The sequence below is a fragment of the Ambystoma mexicanum genome, chromosome 6q (genome assembly GCF_040938575.1).
Source record: "Ambystoma mexicanum isolate Mex_15411 chromosome 6q, UKY_AmexF1_1, whole genome shotgun sequence".
In the NCBI taxonomy this organism is placed as follows: domain Eukaryota; kingdom Metazoa; phylum Chordata; class Amphibia; order Caudata; family Ambystomatidae; genus Ambystoma; species Ambystoma mexicanum.
This window is the reverse complement of record NC_090937.1, coordinates 198,334,604-198,354,847: the sequence shown is the minus strand read 5'-3', so window position 1 is coordinate 198,354,847 and position 20,244 is coordinate 198,334,604. Positions and strand designations below refer to the sequence as shown.

The following is a 20,244-nucleotide window of genomic DNA, read 5'->3' as shown; positions in this document are numbered from 1 at the left end:
ACTCCATTCGTTCCATCTATTCGATCCCCTTCATTTATTGCATCTGTTCCACCCACCCACTCACTCACTCACCCAACCCATTCCATCCACTCCACTCCACTCCACTCCACCCGCTCCGCCCATTCCATCCTGTCAATTCTCTGTACATATCTTCTGACCATTCCGCATGCATCCCCCCTCCATCCATCCACTCTCCCATCAACTCCATCCATCAGTTCTATAGATTTTTCTCTATTTTCTCTAGTTCATCCATTCTATTCACTCTATATACATACCTTCCATTAATTCCACATGCATCCGTGCCATATATTCAATCACTTCATTTCACATGCGTCTATCTGTTCCATTCATTCCATCCACTCCATCTGTTGCACCATCCGTCACTCCGTACATGTATCCACACCATTAATTCCATCCACCCATTTCGTCGATTCATTCCCTCCATCATCCCATCCATCTAGTCCCTTGATCCATTCCCTTCATCTGTTCTATCGATCCTTCCTAACCTGAGGGTAGGATCAGAGGTCAATGAACACATGATAGAGAGTCTAATTGTGTATTTGGTCATTGGATTGTTGGGAGTTCAGGCATATCTTTAGGGTTCGTCGTCGGTGTTATGGAAAGAGCCATGTTTTCAGTAATTTGCGCAACGTCATATAGTCTTGGGTGTGTCGGATGTGAGGTGGAAGCGAGTTCCACAGAGTCAGGGCCAGTGCTGAGAAACAGGATCTACCGATCCTGACGGAGTTGGTGGTTGGGATCACTAAAAGGAGGGCAGAGCTTGATCTTAGGGTGCGAGGTGGGAGGTAAGGTTTTAGCTTAACTTGCAGGTATAGAGGGCCAGTCTTGTGCACTGCACGAGTGATGCACAGGGTCTTGAAAGTGGCCCTTTGTCCAACTGGCAGCCAGTGGAGGGTTCTGAGAGCTGGAGAGGTGTGGTCTCTTGGACCCAGTGCTAGTAGCATTTTAGCAGCAGCGTTTTGCTTTGCGCTCTTTGGAGTTTATTAAGGTGGTATGCTGGGACTCCTAGGTAAAGGGAGTTGGCATACTCCAGTCTGGACATTACAATGGACATAACAGCAGAAAGTCTGATCGGGAAGGAGAGGTAAGGAACAATGCGCCTGAGAATTTTGAGATAGTAGTGACAAGATTTAGATACGTTGTGGATCTGTCGAGAGAGGGTTAGGTCAGAGTCCATAGTGCATCCAAGGTTTTTTACTGAGGGGGTGGCTGGGTGGCCCATGGAAGGGGGCCAAGGGAGTGGACGAGGGAAAAGCTCAGTGTTGCCGCACAGCAGGATTTCGGTTTTAGTGGGGTTTAGGAGGAGGTGGTTTGTAGTCATCCAACGGTCGATATCTAGGAGGCAGGCTGTGAGGTCGGGCTGAGAGTTTAAGTTTGAGTTGTGGAGTTTAAGGATGATTTGGGTATCGTTGGTGTATTTCTAGCACAGGATATTGTGTAGGCGGATGATTCCAGGGAGGGTATACATATAGAGGTTGAATAGGAGAGCTGATCGACAATCGCCTTGCGGTACTCCAGTATTAACTGGGCGAGCAGCCAAGACAAAAGGGGAGAGGAGGGTTATTTGTTTCCTGTTGTTGAATAAGGAGGCAATCCATTTTAGAGCGGAACCACAGATTCCTAGGGAGTGGAGGCGATAAAGGAGGATTGAATTAATATCCTATATAGCTGAGGTCTGAAAGAACACTTAATATGGATCTGCAGCTCTTCATTGTAAAATGAACATTTAGCAACCACCTGGAGTCAGGTAAGGGACATACTATGTCTGTTTATTCAGCTGCCAATGTTCAATTTCCATCCACAAGACACAGAAATAGGCACAACCATTTAAGTTTATCTACAAGAAAACAAAGGTGCAGGCAGACCCTTCAGACATATGGGATCTGGGGATTTATTTCCCCAGAGAAGGGTCTCGCTATTCCCTTTAAGATTGTCTTTGTTCCTTTTAAGTGTGTGAATTGATATGCAAAGTGAGCAGTCCTCAGGCTTCAATTTACTAACAGCACCAGGTGTCCCATGCCCCAGCCACACTCCCCCTTACCTGCTTGAAATGTGTCAGGTTGGGCTTTGTGGAAGAAAAGTGAGCCATGCACCTCAACCCAAAGCTGGTCTATACCAATGAATGTTCCTCAATGCAGACTGGTACAATGGCATTTCTCTCACCATCCTATCAACCAAAAGTGTTCCTCATTCACCGGTCGCAGGCATGATGGGAGAGGTGAAGGGAACCAGTACATAACCTTTACAGAATAGGAGGATCCTGAGCTGTGGACTATACTGCCTGGTGTAAGCTTGTCCCTCTGAGTAGTGTAGGGCCTGCCTCATCTTGAACATCTGGGCTGGAAGGAGATGAGAATGTACGAGTTGCAGAGGTTTGCTCATATATGCAAGTTCCATATGAGTTTTATCAGCTTGCATTGCAGATGTGTAGCTAATACCCAGACTCATTTTGTAAGAATTCTGTAACCATATTAAGCCATTCAACAGTATCTCAAAGAGTCCAGAGGACAGACATGGCAGATGGTGCTGCATAACCTTGGTCCTAGATCTGAGCATGCAAGAATGTTTCCTCTGCACTTTACAGGTGGCAGTTTTTGAAAAAAGATGACTATTCCAGTTTCAAGACCCTTTCTCACATAAAGAAGGTTGGTGCTCCCTCTAGAGTAAAACATTTGCAGATACTAGGTTGAGTAATCCATCAGCCTAGTTAGCACATCCGTTCCGGGAAGTAGCAGAATGCCAAAAGCAGTAACGTTTATAATCGAATGAACTCAAGTGAAGAAAATTAATGCAAGCATATGAAGGGTTTTACCTGTTTTTGGCCACAATGCATTAACTGCAATTTCCCCTCGGTATTCTTCGGACATACCCAGCACACACATCGACATTCCATATTTAGCTATCGTGTATGCTGAAACATGAAAACACAAGGACACCCGTCAACCAACTGCTATTCTGAGACAATGACATGGCCAGTCAACGTCGGGAGAAACTAGTTCATGGGAGAAGTGGTAAGGAGGGTAGAGCAGCAGAGGAGGACAAATCATCCAAAACAGACTGGGTAAAACATACTTTTGGGGCAACCATTAGGCGGCTCTACCATTAGCAGGCAGAATGCTCCACAAAACACAACGATAAACAGTCCCTTTACGAAAGCACACTTACCACAGTGATTCTTGAACCAGACAGGGTTCAGGTTGAGTGGTGGACTGAGATTTAGAATGTGAGCAAATTTACTCTTCTTTAAGTGCGGGACGCATATTTTGGATCTAAAAATAAAAAAAGAAAGCAAATTCAGGATGTCTTGCATAACTACGTTAAAAACCAGCAGAACATTATAAAGACAGTAACCCACAATGTGGAGCAGGAGTTTCATTAAATAACTTCCAGCATAGCCAGGTTGATCAAATGCACATTTTTGAAAAAAGCAGCTCATCTTTCACTGCAAATTATAACAATATGAGGAGGTTTTGTTAAGATAAAGAATATGACATTTCAAAAAGAAAACGTGTGAACAAGATTCAATTGTATAACAAACAAAATAATCAGAGTAGTGGGAAAACAACTATGAATACCCTAATCCTTGCCACTTCCAAAGCACCTCTTGACATGTAGGATTTAGGTCCAACAGAATGTTATACTGCTCAGGCAGGAAACTGAAGGATTTGATCAATTCCAATCCTGAGGAAATCCCCTCAAAGAAATTCAAAATGCGTGGGCCAGATCCATTCGGAAGTAGCACTACCTATATCAGGGAGTATTTTCTTGCCTGTAACTCCATTTCTCCAACGTTGGTATCTTTCATGGATTCACATGCTGTGAATATTTCCAGTCAGGCTGGGAAACATCGGTAACTTTAATACAGTCTTTTTCCTATGGAAAAACTGCGACACCTTGAGTGTCCAATCAACGTCGTTATGGGTGCTTTAGGCAGCACCAAATGGGACGTTCAGTATATAGCCCCTGCGGCTTCCCTTCAGATTTTAACCTCCCCAAACAAGGAGAAAACCTTAAGAGGATGTTTGCCTGAAGGGGGAAGGCCGGAGGGCGCATGTGAATCCATGAAAGATACCAACGCTGGAGAACTGGAGTTACAGGTAAGAAACTACTCCATTCTCCAGCAATGGATCTTTCATGCATTCACATGCTGTGAATAGACTTCGTAGCCCTAAGAGTACCTGGCGGTGCATAAAAGGCAAACAGGACGCAGACGTAAGGCAACCTGAACAACAACAGAAAGACATCACTTTCATTTATTAGAAATACGAAAACATGAGCAGAGCCAGAACCCCGGAAGCTGCAGGGCTTACCTTCATGGAACAGGCGTTGAAGCACAGCTCGTCCCACCTGCACGTCCTCAGCATGTTGTTGATTCAGACAGTAGTGTCGGGTAAACGTGTGCGGTACTGCCCACTTTGCTGCCTGGCAAATGCCCGCCCAAAGAGCCGCGGGGACGCTGTGGACCTTGTAGAGTGACTGTAAAAGGTTTGTTGGCTTTATCGTGGCAAAACAAAATAGTAGACGACACCCATCGTGAGATGCCTTGCTTTGTAATCGGCTTCCCCTTGTTGGAGGGGCCAAATGCCATAAAGAGTTGCATAGATGTTCTGAACGACATCGTCCTGCCCAACTTGTCCAGATCCCCCTGTGTCCTCATCTTACTGTATCTCTGTTCTGCCTTTGACACAGTCAACCGTTGCCATCTTGCTGAACCATCTCTGTGATAACCTGGTTATCACAGATCAGGCCCTGGCTTGGCTGACTTCCTTCCTCTCCGACCAACCCTCCCTGGTCTAACTTGGGTCCTTCCTCTCCTCTATCGTTATCTCTACCTGTGGTGTTCCCCAGGGGTCTAACCTCTCTCCCTGGCTGTTCAACCAATACCTGGAACTTCTTGCCCATTGCATTGTTGCTCTCTGCCTCAACTTTCAGTGCTATGCGGATGACACTCAACTCATTTTCAGGCTCCCTTCGGCCACCTCTACTCCCTCTCTCATCTCGGACTGTCTGACCACCATCCAGGAGTAGTGTGCCACCAATGATCTTTGCCTTAATGCCAGTAAGACTGAGATTCTCCTGATTGGCACACCTGCTCCCTCCTTTCCTGGCACTCTCTGGCCGGGCTCTCTTGGCCCTCTTCCTGCTCCCACCTGTGAGGCTAAAAACCTCGGTGTCATCTTCGACTCCACACCTTCCTTTTCTCCTCAAATCTCTGACGTCTCTAAGAAGTCACACTACCAGCTGCACCTCCTCAGTGGTTTTCTTCCTTTCCTCTCCTTCCCCCAGAAGCTCACTGTCTCCAGAGCTCTGGTTCTCTCTAGGCTGGACTACTGCAACAGCCTCTTTCTAAATCTGCCTGCCTCTACTCTCCGCACTCTGCAACTCATCCAAAACAGGACTGCGAGGCTCGTCCTTGGCCTCAAGCCCAAGGATCGTATCTCTGAAGGACTGAAATCTCTGGAAAAAAGGTTGGTAAGGCTATCGTAGCATTGTTGTGAAAATCCGACGGAATCATGGAAAAAAGTGAGGATTTGTGAAAACCTTGTCTTTCATGAAACAGAGGTACGGAGGGTCAATGACCAGAGCCTGCAGTTCCGAAACCCTCCTGGACGAAGTAATGGCCACCAGAAAAACAACCTTCCACGTGAGAAATTTCATGGCAGCCGTTGACATATGCTCAAATGGTGGTTTCATGAGGGCCGCAAGCACCAAGTTGAGACTCCAAACTAGAGAAGACATTTTCTTTCGGGGGGAAAAGTCCTGAATAGGCCCTTGAGGAAATGTTTAATTAATCTATCACTGAACAGGGGAATAGAGTTTCGCTTCTGCATGAACCTTGAGTTGGCCGCCAAGTGGACCTTAATAGACGTCAATGTCAGACACCCCCTTCGCAAACAGCAGAAGGTAAGGAAGGAGTTGCTGAGGGGAAACCCACAATGGCTGTAGGTCAGGCTGCTGAGAACACCATATACAGAACCTCTTCCACTTACTGGCGTATGACGCATTGGTAGACGGCGCCTTCCCCACAGCCAAAATGCGGCGACATTCTTTAGGAATCTTTAGGTTGACTCGGAGTGGTCAGGAGCCACGCAGCTAGGTTGAGGGAGCCCGGGTTGTGATGCCACACCATCCCCTTCTGAGAAAGAAAATCTGGCTCTGAACCCAGGTGAAGAGGGGCGTTCCTCGCTAGGTGAAGAAGGTCTGAGAACCAGGTCTGCCTGGGCCAGAACAGGGCTACCAGGATGAGCCTGCATGGAACCTTGCGTATCATTGGAATAGTTTTCCTTATTAGGGGAAAAGGAGGAAACGCACAGGCGAACAGAGCCGTCCACAGAAAAGAGAACACGTCCCCCCTGGAGCCGGATTAGAAACTCTGCTGGCGAAGCGACGGCACTGTTTGTTCTCTGCGCTGGCGAACAAGTCCAGAGGGGCAGTCCCCCATTTTTCTAATATCATGCATCTGAGCAGACTCCCTGCTGAGAGCATCTGCCTGAGTGTTTTGAATCCCTGGTAGTTAGAAAGCCAGGATCTGGACCCTGACGGCCTAAGCTTCCTGGGGACAGGGCTGTGAATGTGTGCCCCCCCCCTGTTTGCTTAGATAGAACAGTTGTGGTGTTGTTGGTGAGAATCCGTACCACTGAGTCCTGGATGAGGGGAAGAAGAGCTTTGTGCGACCAGTGCACTACTCTCAATTCCAGAATGTTGATATGCAGAGAAACTTCCATGGGGGACCACAGGCCTTTGACCTGAAACTGGTTCAGGTGAGCACCCCATCCGGCCTGTGAGGCATCGGTCACAATCGTATACTGAAATTCTGGTTTCAACAGGGGCATGCCCCTTAAGATGTTGCCATGAGGAGTTCACCTACGGAGGGCATCTGCCAGAGCCTGGGAAATGAGTACCTTGTCAGACCAGGAACCGTGGACCTGTGACCACCTGGAAGTGAGAAACTCCTGTGCTGGGTGCATGAAAACGCAACAATTTGGAATGAGTGGGATGCAGGACGCCATGGTGCAGAGGAGAGACATGTACACGCGGACTGTGACCAATATTACCGGTAAACATGAGCTTTCCAGGGACAACAGCTTCTCTATCCTTTCCTTCGAAAGGTTTGACCTGATTGAGCGCCATCTGAAAATGAGTCCCCAGAAAAAACGAATCCTTGGAGGGCATCAGAAAGGATTTGCCGAAGTTCACTGCGAAGCCCAGATGCTGTAAAAGGAGCATAGCTGCGTGAAGTGACTCTTGACGTCCGCTGCAAAGTGGCCCCCCTGCCCAACCAGTCGTCCAGATACGGATAAACGTGGTGTCCGTTTCTGCAAAGGTAAGCTGCCACCAGAGCCAGGCACTTGGTGAAAGTCCTGGGAGCTGACTTTAGGTCAAAGGCGAGAACCCGAAACTGATAATTGATGTTGCAGACCATGAACCGTAGAAATCTGCGATGCCTTAGGTGCATGGGAATATGAAAGTATGCATCCTCGAGATCCATAGACGTCGGAAATTCCCCTGGTTGAACTATTCTTATGTCATCTTGCAACGTTAGCATCCTGAACTTTTGTTGTTTTATATTTTTGTTGAGCGGCCGCAGGTCCATAATCGGGTGCCATTTCCCGTTCGGCTTTTTGATGATAAAAAACCTGGAGTAGGTTCTTCTTCCTCTTTCCAATGCTGGAACCAGATCGATTGCTCCTTTTTGCAGCATAAAATGAACCTCCTGGCACAAGACCTGATGTTACGCTCACCTGGCTCCCACAGGGGCGTCGGTCGGACCCGGGCAGCTGCGGTCTCCACCCACGTGATGCGTAGTGCAGCGATGACTGACTGGATCTGCCCTCCTAATCTTGTCTGCTTAACCCGTAGAAATATTCTCCTGCAAGTGGAGGGATGGATTTAGCCACTTGTGGATTCAAGTGATGGCACCCCCATAATCCTCCCCAACTAATCCCCTCCGAAATGCCCTCACAGCAATTGCACCTTATATTCTTGAAAGATGAGCTCTCCATCCTGCGTGGATTTGCAGGGGCGCGTCGATTCCAGTTACTTCACTGGTTTGAAGTCTCGGGAGAGTTCCGGAGAGTATTGACTCTGAGGTTCCTGGTGAGCACCAGTAAGTATTAAGTTCATAGAGTTCAATATGTCCTATGTTCACTCTTGTTCCCCCCTTCCTTTCTTGTCTTGCAACTGGCTCGTGAAAAGATGCTCTTGTGGCAGCTGGTGGCGCTCAGGTAAGAGTCTGTATTACCCGGCGCTGTCCGGTAAATGTTGCACGAGGAAAACGTGTTTTGTCTCTCTTTACAGATGCGGCACGTGAAAATATGGAGAGTCACAAAAGGATGCCTCCGGTGGTAAATCAGGTAAGTCTATGGTGGTAAGAATTATATTTGTTGGTTCCCTCAGCTCATCTTGTGGTTTTCTTTTGTCTCCTAGGTGCCGAAGTTCGGCGAAGAAATGGAGGCAGCGCCGACCCGAAGGATGCTGTGAAGACTGCCGAGTATGGCGCGGCGCTGCAGCTGGAGGTGTGGCACGTGCAGAAATGATGTTCTTTACAGGTCCGGAGACAAGATGGATCCAGAATCAGGTGTGGAATAGAAATAAGTTCGTTTTCTAACCTTGTCCCTTTCTTTCCTCTGTTTTAGGAGCTCCGGATTCGAGGCGGGCGTGGCAGAAGACTGGATGCAGGCTGCAGGCACGGTGAGTGTTACGCTGCTGGATGCAGAATAACGCGAATCGTGTGTTGCTGGTCGGGCGTGGTTTAAATAGCCTCAAAAGTAGTCCCAGGTAAGAAGTACCTAGAACCACACCCGAGTAAAAAATAGTCCCTGTAGAAAAATAGTCCCTTTCAGGCTTCATGTTGGATTGGAGTCATTTGCAGCATGGTCTGCCTGAGGTAAGTAATGACTATGAGCCTGGCGCCTTAGGCACCAGGACTGATTCCTACTATTAGCCTGGCGCCTAAAGCGCCAGGACTGAACCCAGATAGCCCCTAGCCGGGGCTGCTGAGGTTTTATTAAATATCTAGATGCCTGCTCCCGAGCTGTTGGGCTTGGTCCGGATGCCTGGGGGTAGGCATCATGACAGCACTCCCCCCCCCCCCCACACCCCCCCCCCCCCCAAGGCCCCCCCTAAAGTTCTTCCCCTGGGCCCTGGTTTGTCTGGGAAGTTCCGATGGAATCTTTTCACCAACCGAGGTGCATGGACATGGTCACTAGGTTCCTATGACCTTTCTTGTGGTCCGTAGCCCTTCCAATCGATTAAATAAAAAAGTTTTGATTTAACCATCTTGGAGTCCAGGATATTTTTTACCCCGAATTCAGGTTCTCCATCTATCAAGATGGGGTCGGGTGGTTTGGTTAATCTTTTTCCTGGTTGAACTAGTTTTAAAAGTGAAACATTAAAGACAGGATGAATGCGCATATTGGAGGGTAATTCCAATTTGACGGCTACCGGGTTGATAATGGCCTTAATAGTGTAAGGTCCCAAATATCTAGGGTCAAAAGTCTGAGTCCCCTTCAGAGGTATGTGTTTTGTAGCCAGCCAAACTTGATCCCCAATCTGGTATTGCGGAGTTTCACTTCTATGTTGATCAGCATTTTTCTTATATTTCTCTTTTGCTTGTTTCAAATGTTCTGTTGCCTCTTTAAAGGCTTGTGTAATAGTAGAATGCAAATGACTAACTGCAGGCATTTCTAAATGCTGAGGCGAATCTAGTTCTGAGGTTCGAGGGTGATGTCCATATATGGTATGAAAGGGGCTTTGTCCGGTTCCTGAATGTACAGAGTTATTGTATGCATACTCGGAAATCCATAAAATATCTTTCCAATTACTTTCGGTCTGGTGTAGCATGCAACGTAGGTACTGTTCAAGGGTCTGGTTGGTCCTCTCCGTCTGACCATCGGTCTGGGGATGGTGACTGGTTGATAACCTCACGTCGATTTACGCCAGTTGACAACATTTCTTCCAAAAATGTGAAATGAATTGACTACCTGGGTCAGAGACCAATACGGAAGGAAATCCGTGTATTCGAACGATGTTTTCGAGGAACTCCTTGGCCAGAATTGAAGCAGAAGGTAATCCCTTTAGAGGAATAAAGTGGGCCATCTTGGAAAAAAGATCCACAATAACTACAATGGTGTTAAATCCATTACATGGAGGTAGATAGGGATGTAACGGTATTACGGTATACCGTTAAAGATACCGTGAACCACTTAATTGAACAATAATAACCGTCACATTGTTTATACCGGTATATCGTTCATACCGTTAAGTTTGCTTTTCAATCTGATTTAGAAAGGCTGCAGTAAGCAACTGCTGCGCAGTCTTGGTCTTGCACTGTTGGATGTGCCGTCTGCCAAGTAGTTTCAGTTGGAGCAGTTTTTAATGCCATTCCATAAACCACACATGCCTGACACAAAATCAATATGTTAGCAATAGGAAGAATAAATACAGTGCCAAGAAGGAAAAGGGTTTACTTTGGGTTGGCGGTTTGGGGTTTATATATTTATAATGGATAATGTTTTCTAAACGTATGACAATGGGGGATTTCCCTGGTTCCATCATTGAATTTACATATAATAAGTCACAGTGCGAAATTTACTCATCTCTGTGGGTATTCCCTGCTGCCATACCAAAGTGTAACATGTCCGTGATTACTGAACACCTTTTGGCCTGAAAGTAAACTAAAGGCTGTAAAGTAAAGAGAGTGCATGTGTGTGTATGCTCACAAGCGTATACTACCATCAGACTCCATTGATCTGTGGCATGCAGGTTATCAAGATGGCAACATGTTCATCTTCACCAGTAGCCAGTGGGGGGGGGGGGGGCTAAAAGCCAAAAATGACCACTTAAGAAAAGCTATTCAGTTTGCTTTGCCAGTCGCAGCAGGGCTCCCCCCCGCCCCTCCTCCTCTCCACACGTGTGTTTGTGTTTGGTGGAAGCAAGGGGTGGCATTTCAGTGGAAAGTATTTTGAAAAGCCCAATTCTGGCCCTGGGTTCCTGGTTTTGTTCGTGATGATAAATCTGACAATTTATGACCTTTTAGAAAATATTTGTTAAGATTAGTTAACTCCACCTGCTATACCGCGATAACCATGATATACCGTCATTTGGCAAGAAGGTTATTGTACCGTCCTAAAACTAATACCGTGACACCCCTAGAGGTAGATCTGTAATAAAGTCTAACGATAAGGTGTGCCATGGTGTAGGTGGAATATCCAAAGGTTGTAAGAGACCAGCTGGTTTTTTCTTCTGACTTTTGTTTTGGGCGCAAATCCCACAAGACATTACAAATGACTTTACGTCTTTTCGCCAGGTGGGCCACCAGAATTGTCTCTTAATTTTAGCTTCAGGTGTTGCGATACCTGGGTGTCCTTCCATCAGGGTGTCATGTTAATTGGAGATGACTAGTTCTTGTAGTTCCTTGTGTGGTAGAAATAGTCGCCCTTGATAATAAGGTAGGTCTTGATGACTGAGTAGTCCGGGCCTTTCTTCACCCAGTCCTGCAGGACTGTTGGATCGAAGAGTTGTTGGATCTTTACTTTAATATCCTCTAGTGTCTGTAGAGTGGTTACGCCAAGAATTCTTTGTTCTGAAATTATAGGCACCGGTTCCGGGTTCGCATATGCTTCTGCCATCCCTATTCGGTATAAGGCATCTGCCTTGCCATTTTTACAACCTGGTCAATAAGTGATCACGAAATCGAACTCGGCAAAGAACAATGCCCATCGAAGTTGATGCGACGATTGGGCCTTGGCTGTTTTTAAATACTGCAAGTTCCGGTGATCGGTGATTACCGTAATGGTATGCCCGGCACCGAGAAGATAATGCCGCCAAGCCTTGAAGGCGGATTTCATGGCTAATAATTCTTCATCGGTAACCGCATAGTTTAACTCGGGTGCCGAGAATTTTCTGGACCAAAATGCTACTGGGTGAAGTTGACCGGTTTCAGGATCCTTCTGGGACAGGACAGCTTCCATGGCTAGACTGGATGCATCAGTTTCAACTATGTATGGAAGTTCGGGACGTGGATGCTTTAAGACAGGTGCAGACGTGAATTTCGCTTTCAGCTCTTGGAAGGCCTTTTCAGCTTCTTCGGTCCACAAGAAGCGTGTTTTTTTCGCAAAAGTGCTGTGATAGGGTGTACAACATGTGAGAAATCCGGAATAAATCTGTGGTAGAAATTAGCAAATCCGAGCATGCTTTGTACCCCTTTAACTGAACTGGGTGATGGCCACTTGAGGATTGCGTCCACCTTTCGAGAGTCCATTCGGACTCCTTTTGGAGTCGGGATAAATCCAAGGAATTCAACTTCCGTAGCATGAAAAACACATTTTTCCAATTTTGCATATAACTTGTGCTGGCGTAGTTTCTCAAGGACTGCACAAACGTACTTCACATGGTCTGATTCTGAAGAGGAGTACACTAGAATATCGTCTATGTATACAACAACACAGACGTCAATGAGTTCACGAAGGACATCGTTCATAAAATACTGGAAGGCTGCTGATGCATTGCACAACCCGAAGGGCATCACCTGGTATTCAAATAACCCGTACTTAGTGCGAAAAGCAGTCTTCCATTCGCCGCCTTTCTTTACACGTACCAGATGATATGCCCCTCGGAGATCTAATTTAGTGTAGATGCAAGCGTCCTTTACTTGGTCTAGTAAGTCGGGGAATAGAGGCAATGGGTATCGGTTCTTAACCGTGATCTTATTTAATGCGCGGTAGTCTATGCACGTTCTGAGGTCACCTTCCTTTTTAGGCACGAAGAACAAAGCTGAAGATGCAGGGGACTTGGATGGACGAATGAAGCCATTAGCAAGGTATTGGTCCAAGTATTGTCGTAGGTGAAGGTTTTTGGGTTCCGTAAGGGCATAGATCCTACTACATGGAGGTTGTGCACCGGGTATGAGATCGATTTGACAATCGTATGATCTGTGAGGTGGTAGGGTGTTTGCCTGCTCCTTTTGGAAAACATCCTGGAATTCTTGATATTCCTGAGGTAACTGCACGACGGGAGTAGCGACTGTGGCCAGGCCTTGGTTCAAGGGTTTTTTTTGGGTAACAAGTATGTGCACAATCCGGGAAGGTTATTCTCTTCTCTTACCAGTCAATACAAGGATTATGTGTTTCCAACCAAGGTATCCCTAGTATTATTTGGAACTGCGGGGCTTTCATTAAATCAAACGCAATAGTCTCTCGATGCCCATCCTGACCCAATAGTGTCATCTCTGCGGTGGAATGAGTTACAGGCCCAGAGGCAATTTCAGTTCCATCGACTGTGATGATGACATCCGAAGTGGTCTTTTTGCAGAGAGATAGATTCATCCTAGAAGCCAACTCGTGGTCCACATAGTTTCCTATGGCCCCGCTATCGATGTATGCCCTCACTACGTGCATGACTACGTGATGGCTGCCTTGGATCTATAAGGACTATTGGTATGATGAAGTGCGAGGTCTGAGTATCCTTCTTCAAGCTCGGCAAGCGGACCTCTACGCTTATCGGGCGTGGTCGTTTCCCGAATCAGACTGTTTGATTTTTATCTGCAACTCCGACTACTTTTTTAGATGTTTTTATAGGGCAATCCCGTAGAAAATGTCCTGTGGCCCCACAGTACAGACACAATTGCATCTGCTGTCTTCTTTCTCTTTCCTTTTGAGTTAAGGGTCCCTTGACCCCCCGATCTGCATCGGTTATGATACATCTGTTTCTTTGAGGGTAACATTGGGTTTAACCAATACCGATTCTCGAACTTCGCTCGATCAGCCTTTCTATTCTGAAGTTGGTGGTCTAACTGGACCACTAAGTCTATATATTCTGCACAATCCTGAGGTGGGTTCACAACTTGGGCCAAAACGTCTTTGAGTTCACCCCGAAGTCCACGATGAAATAATGTAATTCGTTTTACCTCTGGCCATGCGGTTTCCACCACTAACCTATTGAAAGTGGCGATATAGGTTAGTAGATCCTGGTTACCTTGTCGTAATGATAAAAGTTTGTTATCCAGGGCCTGTCCCTGTGAATGTCTGGCAAATAGTCTTTCCATGGTCAATTGAAAACCTTGAAAATCCCGAAGAAGAGGGTCATCCTGGTTAACTAATGGAATTGACCAATCCGCTGCGCTGCCACTAAGATATGATAGTACAAAGGCTACTTTGGTTTGGTCGTTCGGAAAAGCTCCAGGTCTGCATAAAAAGTGCAAGCGGCATTGGTTCTTAAACACAGCAAACTTTTTTGGGTCCCCAGCAAAACATTCGGGTGGAGCTAAAGGAATGCTCCCTGGTAGAACCACTTGCACAGGATTGCTTGTTGAAACAGGAGTTGGATTCCCCCCCCCACCCCCTCCCGAGTCCAGGTAATGGTGTTTGCCCAGCTTGGTTTTGCAGTAATTGTCTAGCAAGATCATCAGTGCGCTCCTTTCACACAATCAGTTCTCTCCTGAGGGCATTAGTCTCTTGGCACGCGGAGTGCACTTCTGCCCTAAGTTCCCCTAACAATAGGGCTAGTCGGTCGGTTTCTGAGGTTTCCATAATACCCGGGTGGGTATTTGTAGTAAGGTTCGCTTTCTGTTTAGCTCACCTGGCTCCCACAGGGGCGTCGGTCGGACCCAGACAGCTGCGGTCTCCACCCACGTGATGCGTAGTGCAGCGATGACTGACTGGATCTGCCCTCCTAATCTTGTCTGCTTAATCCGTAGAAATATTCTCCTGCAAGTGGAGAGATGGATTTAGCCACTTGTGGATTCAAGTGATAGCACCCCCACAGTCCTCCCTAACTAATCACCTCCGAAATGTCCTCACAGCAATCTCACCTTATATTCTTGAAAGATGAGCTCTCCATCCTGGGTGGATTTGCAGGGGCGCGTCGATTCCAGTTACTTCACTGGTTTGAAGGCTCGGGAGAGTTCCGGAGAGTATTGACTCTGAGGTTCCTGGTGAGGACCAGTAAGTATTAAGTTTATAGAGTTCAATATATCCGATGTTCACTCTTTTTCCCCCCTTCCTTTCTTGTCTTGCAGCTGGCTCGTGAAAAGATGCTCTTGTGGCAGCTGGTGGCGCTCAGGTAATACCCGGCGCTGTCCGGTAAATGCTGCACGAGGAAAACATGTTGTTTTGTCTCTCTCTACAGATGCGGCACGTGAAAATATGGAGAGTCACAAAAGGATGCCTCCGGTGGTAAATCAGGTAAGTCTATGGTGGTAAGAATTATATTTGTTGGTTCCCTCGGCTCACCTTGTGGTTTTCTTTTGTCACCTAGGTGCTGAAGTTCGGCGAAGAAATGATGGAGGCAGCGCCGACCTGAAGGATGCTGTTAAGACTGGCGGTTATGGCGCAGTGCTGCAGCTGGAGGTGCGGCGCGTGCAGAAATGATGTTCTTTACAGGTCCGGAGACAAGATGGATCCAGAATCAGGCGCCAGGACTGATTCCTACTATGAGCCTGGCGCCTAAGGCGCCAGGACTGAACCCAGATAGCCCCTAGCCGGGGCTGCTGAGGTTTTATTAAATGTATAGATGCCTGCTCCCGGGGCTGATTGGCTTGGTCCGGATGCCTGGGGGTAGGCATCATGACACCTGAAGGTGCAGCTGGGCTCTTTTCACCAGAAGAATGGGGTGTTAGGGATGCCTGACCTCCGAGTGGCCGTATTGTACTGCTTCCAGCACCCATCTGTCTGTCATGATCAAACGGCACTCGTCGAGGTGGTGTGACACCCTCCCTCCTAGTCGACTGCCCTTGTGGCAGTAATTGCTGATGCTTGGTCTGACGGCTTCTGAGAGGAGGAAGAACCCTGTTTCTTCTTCCTTGATACGCCTTACTTTGTTGGGGGAACTGGAAGGAACACCAGAAGCCCTGGGAGAAGTGGGTAGACCTACCGTACCCCTTGTCGCGAAAGCCTGAAAACAATACGTACCCAGAGACCCCACGAAAGAATCGAAAGGGGCGAAAAGAACGTCTGCAGGGCACTAAGGGACCTCGCAGTATCGGAGTCAGCCTTCATGTTCTTCAACGCGTTGTCAATCTTCTCCCCGAAAAGATGCCCCCCCCCCCTACCCCTGTCGCAGGGCATGTCCACCACCTTGTGCTGAACCTCCGGCCGGAAATCAGGCAGCGAAGCCAGGCTTGACACTGGAGAACCCCCCCCCCCATTATTAAACTGCTTAAACCCGCCAGGTTGACCGCAATGTTAATACTATGATTCAACGCTTCCACCCCTCACAAACCAAACGCATCGCCTCCTTCCGCTGCTGCTGTGGCAGGTGGTCTAACAGAGGTGCCAATCTGTGCCACATCTTGCTGTCGTACCGCACCATGATAGCCTACGAGTTGGCAGCCTTAACTGTAGTAGCTCCAACAGTGAGGATCTTCTTTCAGAAAGCGTACAATTTACGGCCTTCATTCTCTGGGGGAGTAGTACACTTGTGCTGGTTACGAGCTTTTCTACTTGCTACTGCAGAAACAACCGACTCCGGAGTAGGCTGTGACATCAGGCACTTTAGAGTGGACTCCGGTGCCTTGAATTTCTCTAAGCGCCCTTTGACCGCGGGCTCTGTAAACGTGTGCCTCATTGTCCGAAGCCCTTCCTGCCTGACATGGTCCAATATAGGGATCGAGAAGACCGTTTTTCTCCTCTTCCCCATATGGTCAAACAAGAAGCAGACCTTCTCCTCCTCCGGGATGAGGCCAAACTTGTGACAGGCTTTAGCCATCATTGCGTGAAAAGCCCCAATATCATCTGGCGTAAATGGCTGGGAAGGACTACTCGGAGCATCCATATCTGGGTCAGTATGGCAGGTTTCCGCTCTTCTGGGCGATGATGAGACTGTAGAGTGTATCCTGTGGAACAGTGTCTGGCTCAGACTCCACCGGTTCCCCCTTCCTCCTGAACCTTTCGAGGAGGACTGAACGTCCTGGGAGACGGCGGATGAGGCCTAACCGGGGAAGACCTTCTGGGGTGAGGCCCTCGACTGCGAGAGGCTTCCGAGACATCCTTCTGACAAGGAATGGTAGGTAGGTCCTGCAGCAACTGACCAGATGGAGCCTGTGGTACTGGGAGCCTGGCATCTGATTGCCCCAGGAGTGATTGCTCTCTATGCAAGTGCTTACTAAGTTGCAATGAGTGCAGATTGACAGGAGGATACCGAGGCAGCACAGCCCCCAAATCCCCCGATGTGGATGGAAGAGAAGGCTGCAGGCCCAACACGGAAGGATCCATAAACAGCTGTCCTCACTCTTCCCCCTCCGGATCAGAGTCAAACACCACATGGCCGCCGTAGGCAGGAGCCTCATTGACCGAGGCTGTCTCATGCTGGAGAATATCCACCAGGAGTATGAACGTAATCCTTCCAGAAGCGGATCCCCTACAGACACTGTGGACTGCCACTGTGTATCCCTGGGAGACGATGGCCTTGCAGCGGCCACCTGCGTCGCAGCTGCTTTATTCTCTTCCACCGCCGCCAGAGCAGTCCACGTAGCGGTCTTAGACAAAGCCGCAGATGTAAACGTGTCATCGACGGAGGGGCTGTCGTCGAGCTGGCTGTCGCATGCGGAGCGGCCGACAATGGACGAGCCGTTGACGAGGTCTTCAGCACAGACACCTCCGTAGATGGAGAAGGTCGTTTGGACGAGGACTTGGACGGGTGCTCTGACGACTCATGGCCCGAAGAGGAGTGCCGCCTTTCCTTGGAAGAAGACTTCTTCATCGACGATGAGGACAAATGAGACCTGGACTTCTCCTTGTCTGATGCTGACACCTTGTGAGCCGGGTCCACGGGTGTCTGCGGGTGGGAACCCAAGCCCTTCGGCTTATCTGCCCGTGGAGCAGACTGGCCTTGAGAGGGAACCTTCGACCCCTCATCGCTCGGCACAGGCCGTGCCGCCGAAGACTCGTTGCCTTTTCCCAAATTGAGAGGTGAGGTCGTCCTGTTCAGGACCCCCATTATAAAGCCCCGCACTGGTTACTTGTAACCTTGTAGGAACATAATACGGTTTTATTGTTTTCATTGTGTTCGTGGCAGTTCTGTGTTCCATAAATTAGTAAGCTGCATTTTATTGTATACAATCCTATGATTAGTGACACTGTTTGAGTGCTGGACTCCCCTCTCAAGGCCAGTCCTCTGTGATTCTCAGGTGTTCTTGCGCCTCGCTCTGATACTGACGCATGGCATTTATGTGGCGGTTTGAACGCCTGCGCAGCGGGCACGCAGTCAGCAGGCCAAAGGCACGCTTTAGGCAAGCCTGTCTGTGCCCGTCTGTGCAAAGGCTGTGCATGGGCTGTATGCCGGTATGGACATTCTTGGGGCAGTTGCACCCCTGGATCACAGTTCTTTGTTATCTTTAGCCCCTGCTGAGACCAGCTGGCCACCAGGCTTTGATAAATCATCTATACTGGCCACTACTTTAACCACTGCAACCCTTCAGTGTGGTCTGTTTAATACCCGCTCATTAGTGGCACACGCTCTGGACTGCCACGACCTGGCGGCTAACTCCCAGCTGGATCTTCTGTTTTTAACGGAGACCTGGCTGAGGGAGTCACCAGGTCCCTCGATTGTTCAGGCTCTGCCTCCTAACTACAATTTAGCACATGTGGACCTTCTGTCGGCTCACCCGGGTGGCGGACTGGCCATTATTCATAAGGCTTCATATAAAATGGTCTACACAATGCCAGTACACTCACTTAAGATAGAGTGTATGCTGGCCTGGATTCTCTCTCTCTGACTTCCACACATACTGTCTTAGTGGTATACCGTCCTCCTTGTGCGGATGCCACATTTTGTGTTTATTTTCCTGAATTTGTGTCTGCACTTCAGATTAAGCACCTGAATCGTTGGGTTGTCGGTGACTTTAATATCCATGTAAGCACTACCAATACAGGCCAGGTAACCAACTTTCTGTCCTTGATGTCAGATCTTAGCCTCCCTCAGCTCATTTGGGAACCCACTCATCAACTGGTTAATATTTTGGATTTCATCTGTGCACCCGAGTCACTTATCTCCGTTTCCTCGTCTGATCATTTTTTGATCTCCTTTTCTAGTTTTCAGTTGGGCCCTGTTCTGCGCCCTATTAAACTCGCCACTCTTAAACGTGACTGCCGCAAAGTGGAAACGCCCGAATTGATCGCCTCCCTTCAGTCGCATTGTGCTAGGCATGGCCCCTGCACTTTGGCGGTTCTGGAGGAGTCTTTACGCAGTTGCTGATCTGCTGGCCCCTGTTAGGCTCTGCAAGGGAAATAAAATCACCCATCCAAGCCGTGGTTCTCGCTTGAACTCAGAGCTCAAAAACTGTGCTGCAGACAGGCCGAAAGGAAATGGCGTACAGGCTACTTGACTGAAGATAAGCTTGCCTTTCGTCCTATTCTGACTGCCTACCAAAAAGCAATTATCGCCGCAAAAAAATCTTTTCAGTAAGAAGGTTGAAAATGCTGTTAATAAACCTAAAACCTTGTTTGAACTGGTCCATTCCCTCTCCACTCCCACAAAGGCTGGCCGCCTCGCAGTACCGTCGCAAGTCCTTTGTGACTCACTCTCTCCTTTTTTTCACACCAAGATGGAATCTATTCGTAATATTAGATGCAATTGGCAATTCCTCAGCAGCCCAGACCCCTCCTGAATTGCCTGTCCCCAATGCTAGATGGTCCTCTTTCCCAGTCTTCTCCGATCAGGATATCCTTAGGGCCTTTCACGGTCTTAAATCTGCCTCCCCGTCTGATGCTATGCCACGGTCTCTGTTTAAAGACATTTCGGGAGACTTGATCCCTTACATTACCACAGCAGTTTATGTGTCGTTTCAAGAGGGGCTGATCGCGAGTTCCTTGAAACATGCTCTTGTGCTTCCCTGGTTAAAAAAAGCCTTTCCTGGATCCTGTAGTGTTTGCAAATGTCCGCCCTATCTCTCTTCTGCCCTCTCTGATGAAGGTTCTGGAAGCTCTTGTGTCTCGCCTTCTCTCGCCTTTCCTGGAATCTTCTGTTTTTTTTAATGTCTTTCAGTCTGGCTTTCGGTCAGGTAGGGCCACTGAATCCGTGCTTAATTCTGTGCTGGACGATCTGGCCCGCCTAGTCGACCAGGGTGGATGTTCCGCTCAGCTGGTCTCTACGGGGACGTCAGGGCACGGTTGCAGACCTCCCTGGAACTGGCTCCCCTTGGTTAGGCTTCTTCCCCTGCTCCTGTGTTGTGGACTGCGCTGGTCGTTGGTACTGCCCCTGCGAGAATACAAGAAGCAGTGTGAATGC

General features: G+C 48.2%; 1 protein-coding gene across 2 annotated transcripts in view; it reads right to left on the bottom strand.

Annotated features, from left to right (window-relative positions):
• Positions 1 to 20,244, bottom strand: part of HSDL2 (hydroxysteroid dehydrogenase like 2) — a 732,267-nt gene that overhangs the window by 378,588 nt on the left and 333,435 nt on the right. For both annotated transcript variants that reach the window (XM_069630633.1, XM_069630634.1), the window contains exons 5-6: positions 3,187 to 3,290; positions 2,834 to 2,932 (exon numbers count right to left, since the gene is read on the bottom strand). In XM_069630633.1, the coding sequence (XP_069486734.1) occupies positions 2,834 to 2,932; positions 3,187 to 3,290 (203 nt within the window). The remainder of the gene's footprint in view (positions 1 to 2,833; positions 2,933 to 3,186; positions 3,291 to 20,244) is intronic.